Source organism: Nicotiana tabacum, chromosome 10 (assembly GCF_000715075.1).
Source record: "Nicotiana tabacum cultivar K326 chromosome 10, ASM71507v2, whole genome shotgun sequence".
In the NCBI taxonomy this organism is placed as follows: Eukaryota; Viridiplantae; Streptophyta; class Magnoliopsida; order Solanales; family Solanaceae; genus Nicotiana; species Nicotiana tabacum.
This window is the reverse complement of record NC_134089.1, coordinates 155,952,212-155,957,913: the sequence shown is the minus strand read 5'-3', so window position 1 is coordinate 155,957,913 and position 5,702 is coordinate 155,952,212. Positions and strand designations below refer to the sequence as shown.

At 33.9% G+C, this 5,702-nt stretch overlaps 1 protein-coding gene across 1 annotated transcript; it reads left to right on the top strand.

Moving 5' to 3' along the window:
• Positions 1 to 257: 257 nt before the first annotated feature.
• Positions 258 to 3,591, top strand: LOC107797133 (uncharacterized). Its single transcript, XM_075223432.1, has 2 exons — positions 258 to 2,081; positions 3,285 to 3,591. Exon 1 carries the CDS (start codon positions 423 to 425, stop codon positions 1,980 to 1,982), a length of 1,560 nt encoding a protein of 519 aa, XP_075079533.1. The 5' UTR covers positions 258 to 422; the 3' UTR covers positions 1,983 to 2,081; positions 3,285 to 3,591.
• The last annotated feature ends 2,111 nt before the right edge of the window (positions 3,592 to 5,702 follow it).

The following is a 5,702-nucleotide window of genomic DNA, read 5'->3' as shown; positions in this document are numbered from 1 at the left end:
GCAAGAAAATATTCTTCAGCTTTAAATATTTGACATTTTTCTTGCTTTACCACATTCCTCCTTTTCCACAAACTAAAAAATCAGTGAATTCTCATACTTTCTTCCTATACTAGATTAAATATCACCAATTAGTTAAAAAAATTAAGACTAAATCCCCCCAAGGGTGATACGGGAAGTAAATATAATTTCAAAAAATACCGGGGACACATTTTCTATTAAGTCACAAATTGTGGGCGAATGTTTATATTCAAGAAATCAAATCATCCCCTTTCGTTCACGAAAATGGGTACCCTGCCTTCGCAGCTCAAACACTGAAGTCCACCTTCAATAACTTAGGAAAAAGCAAAAAGATTTCTCTTTTCATACAAGGTCAGTTCCCCCTCAATGAAATTTCAAGTGGGTAACTCAAGAAAATTCTTGAAATGAAGTGTCTAAAACATTTTCGTAAATTTTCAACCTTTCTTGATTTACCCAAAAATACCCACCAAAGAAAAAAATTGGACCCAATTCCGTTGCCTCATAGAACCATTTCTGAACCTAAAGGTCAAGATCTTGATTTTATTAATGTAGCTCATAGTCACCTTATACATTCTGATTGGTCTAAGCTTGAGATTTTAGCTTCTGGTTTAACCCCATTTAGAGTAAAGCACATTTTATTGAAAATTCAAAAAGATTATGTTTTGTCACTTGAATTCTTCAATTGGGTTGAGGTTAAAAACCCTAATTCAAATACCCTTGAGAATCATTCCATTGTTCTTCATGTTGTTACTAAGAATAAGAAGTTTAAATCAGCTGAATCAATTTTGAGGAAGCTTGTTAAATCAGGTTGTGTTGAATTTCCTGCTAAATTATTTGAAGCTATACTGTTATCGTATCGAATGTGCGATTCTTCGCCGCGTGTTTTTGACTCATTGTTTAAGTGTCATGCTCATTTGAAGAAGTTTAGAAATGCCAGTGATACATTTCGTAGTATGAAGCAGTATGGTTTTGTTCCTACTGTTGAGTCTTGCAATGCTTTTATGAGCTCATTGCTTAGTTTGGATAGGACAGATGTTGTATTGGGTTTTTATAAGGAGATGCGTCATTCAAGGATTTCGCCTAATGTTTACACTTTTAATATGGTTATGAGTGCTTTTACCAAATTGGGAAAACTAGAAAAGGCTGTTGAGGTTTTTAGGGAAATGGAGAACATAAGCTTGAAACCGACTGTTGTGTCTTATAACACTTTGATGACTGGACATTGTAACCGCGGCCTCTTGAGTTTCGCGTTGAAACTTAAGAGTGCGATGGAGAAGAATGGGGTATGTCCAGATAGTGTTACTTATAACGCTCTTATTCACGGTTTATGTAAAGAACGGAAATTACATGAAGCAAACAAACTTTTTAGCGAGATGAAGAGGATCGGTGTGGCTCCTAATGTTGTCACGTATAATACATTGATAAATGCATATAGCCAGGTTGGTAATTCTGAAATGGGAAGTCGGCTTTTTGAGGAGATGACGAACAATGGATTGAAGGGTGATATATTGACTTACAATGCATTGATTTTGGGACTGTCCAAAGAGGGAAAGACAAAGAAAGCTGCATTTTTGGTCAAAGAACTTGATAAGGCAAATTTGGTTCCTAATTCCTCTACTTTCTCTGCTTTGATTAGTGGACAGTGTGCAAGAAGGAATCCCGACCGTGCCTTTCAACTCTATAAAAGCATGGTCAGAGGTGGTTGTCACCCGAATAAGCCAACTTTGACTCTATTAACGTCCACCTTCCTCAAGAATGAGGATTATGATGGAGCATTGGAAGTCTTGAAAGAGATGTTAGAAAGATCTATTACCCCTGATTTGGGTATGTTAACCGAAATATGTAACTCACTTCTCAGATGCGGCAGAGAAGGAACGATCATAAAACTATTACAAGATATAGAAGCTAGACGCCTCATCCCTGAAGGTTTTGATAAAGCAACAATAATTAGTTCTATGGACTGAAGATAGAATGTAAAGTTTTTACAAGAAATAGAAGCTAGACACCTCATTGCCAAAGGTTTTGTTATGGCAACAATGATTAGTTCTACGAGAAGATAGAATGTAAGTTGTACAAAACTTTGTTCTCATTACTCCTAAGCATCTGTAACTTACCCTTAAATACTAAAAAAATCAATTGCTCGGGTACCAATGTGCTTTTCCTTCATGAGCAAAATTGTTTGCCATATCAGATAATTGAAGCTTGTTTTTCAAAGATTACTAGCAGCTGTTAAATAATGCCGTACTTCTGAGATGTTACCTGGATGATGAACATCTTATGGAGAGTTGGGATATCTCTATGAGTCAATCTTGCTGTTTCCAAAGACATACAAAGTGTTAAGCTTCACAACTCATTTTATCTCCTGGTCATGTCCAGAAAATATTTGATATTGACATATTGTTGTCTTCAGGGGCGGAGCTAGCATAGAGTTATACTGGTTCGGCCGAAGCCAGTAGTTTTCGTTCAAATCCTGTATTTATCTTAAGAAATCCATTGAATATGTACAAATTACTAATTTAAAATCCAATAACTTGAAAGAACTAGAATCTTGAACCCATGAGTTTCAAATCCTGGCTCTGCCTTTGGTTGTTCTTGATTTCCACTTGCATTATGTAGCAGCTTCCTTTTATTTCCTTTAGCAGTCTTGAATTGTAAATTTGTTATAACAAATTGCAAATTTGGTTTCAGTATTTTCCATTCCTTTACCATTCTTCTGCCAGCTTTTAACCAGATGAACTCTGAGCTTGACTCTCCTAGTCTATACAAGAACCAGGAAACATCTCCCATTCCCACTATTCAGCATTTCTCTAGTATTTTGGCCTCCTCCTATTTCCAGAACCTCAATTATAGCCTTGTTTCGTGGGATATTTTGCTTCTCTGATGGGCAGGACCTCTATATTTTTCTCATCCTCCACTATTTGCACATTTATAAATGTTGGAGAATTTCGATCAAGACTTGCCTTCTGAACTCAAATTTGTTTATCTGTACCCTGCTTCTAATGATTTTTAGCTGTTTTATTATGTTCTGTTTTGGTGGTCATTTAGGGGCTTGGCATACCATGTTGTAGTTTAATAGTTTTTGTAGTAGGTGCCTTTCTGAGAAAACTTGGGCAGGAATTTCGCCAGTAGCCAACGTGTTATTTTATCTGCTGTTTGATCAATAGTTAGTCAGCTTATTTTAGAAATTATTTCATGTCCTATCCCCTATTTTTTGGCAACTAAAAGCTCAATTTGGTTTCATCTATTTCCATTTGTGTCATATGTAGCTCAATGTTTTACGTCGAGCATTGACATAGTTATGGTCTATAAGTTTCCCCAAGGGGTGGCCTAGCAGTCGATAGTTGAAGCAGCAAGTCGACAACCTCGGGACCAACATTTGAATCCAAACTGAGGCAGCACTACGTGAGATCTTACATCTACCCAAGTCTTGGTAAGATATATGGTACCTGTGTTGGTCGGAGATAGTAGGTATCTGTTGGATTAATCGATACACACACAAGCTTGGCACAAACACTTTGTTTTATCTTAGGAAGCAAAGTTGGATATTATAATAAGGATAAATATATTCCAAATTTTGCCTTGTCCTGATTTCTGAAACCTCAAAATAAATTAACTGCAGTTGTTTTACTCATTTGACCATGCTAAATTGTTGTTGTTGCCTCACTTAATTGAGTCCATCATTATTGTATCCAATTTCTGAAAATTTTGATGCGATTTAGAGACAAGTCGAAATGATAACGAGAGTCAAGTAACTTCCTTTGAGAAGCTGCCGTATTAAATCTTAATTCTTCTGGTTTAAATTTATTGTTGGTTTCTAGTTGTCACAATAAATCTTGTAATTGGAGTATTTCAATATTACTCCCTCTGTGCTGTATTAAAGAGAATATTGCATATTTTTTGTACTTTAATATGCTTTTATAGCTGTAAAAATGTCATGATTTACTTAAGATCACAAGTTTCAAAAATATTTCTAGCTCCGTGGTTAGTCAATCACCATTACATAAAATAAAGCGGATGGAGTAATTATTTTATTAAATATAACTGACTAAGGGAAAAGATGTACATTTGAGTCTTTACTACATTGTTATTTGTAAATATTTAATTAATACTCCATTTTTTTAACTGTAATCATGAAACTTAATGTATGATGTAGTACAAAATATTTGAATCTAAATAATTTTTGAGATCATCTCATGTATCTGGCCAAAATCTCATGTAAGTCAATTATAGCATGCAAGAACACCAAAAAAATGATTAGAATTTCTTAACTTCCATTCAGTTATGTATTCAGTTTTTTTTTAATGAGTAAAAAATTTCTTAATACTAAATAATCTATTTTATATCACATGAGTAATTAAGATACTTTCAAATTTCCTTTTTACAATAGCATGTTTCTTTGAAATGCTTAGGCCCATGCTTTACGAGTTAACTCATAAGAGTTGATCTTGATTTCTATCTCTATATGCGAGGATACAATAAAATTTGAAAGATATTGAAGGAGAGAAAGTTATCAAATTTCTGAAAATGGAAATTCTCAAATAATTTGTTTGGATGGTTGTTAGTTGTTGTATTGTATTGTTACTTTAGATACAATATTTGTTTTGATTGTTATTTAAATTTTATTGTATCGTATGGTTAAATCCGTTGTTACGTAATAACGAAAAGTTCCACTTTATGGAACTACCGATTTGGTGTGGTCACGTTGCTACCTTATTTTTTCCTTTCCATTTTGTCCGTTCTTATTAAAAAATAATCTTATTTTGTTTTGATTTGGTGTGCCACTTTTATATTATTGGTACATGACATCATGTAACGACGACAAACAATACAATCTATCCAAATATTGTATACATCAAAACGATACAATACAGTACAATATAATATTATACGATATATTATGAAACGATATATAACAACCATCCAAACAAGTTGGATCTAACTAGTTAATCTACGTTTCCCATTAAGGAATTTATTAACGGTCTAAAAAAACCTTACCCAATGGGGATTTGGAAGATTTGGCTATAAAAAAAATTGCTAATTGGTAACTACGAAATACTAGAATCTGTTAAGACGGATCAATTGGCAAATGATTTTAGTAGATGACTTAGTTTTATGCTAATGCACCATTAGGAAAAAAAATAAAAAAATCTGTACTTCAACTAAATCAAAGGTGATATGAACTACTTAAACGCGTTGACAAAAATATATGATACTACACAAATATAATGTCTCATATGTTTACGTAGACAATAAATTGTGTCAAGAAAATAAAATCAAGACCGAAAAATATTGCAACAATCATAGTATTTTACTTCAAATATTTGAGTGTTACAATCTCTATGAATCTTCTGATTCTTCTTTTCAATAGTAAATACATTCAAGGGCCTTTGAGCTTGATCTTGAATCTATGTTTGTTGCCACGAACGATGATCTTGTTCTTGAGCTTGATTGCTTGAACTTGATCTTGATTCGTTCTTCGTTCTTGAGCTTGAACTTGATTTCTTGAACTTGAACTTGATTGCTTGAAGCTTGAAACTTGTAGAGAAATTTGCGGCGTTTGATCCACGAGCTCTCTCTTGCTTCTTGTTATAACTTCTGGTGTCCTTTCTGGATTATGAACACCCCTATTTATAGTTGTGGGAGGGAAGAGTTATGATAAGAACAAACTCTTTCCGACCAATCAA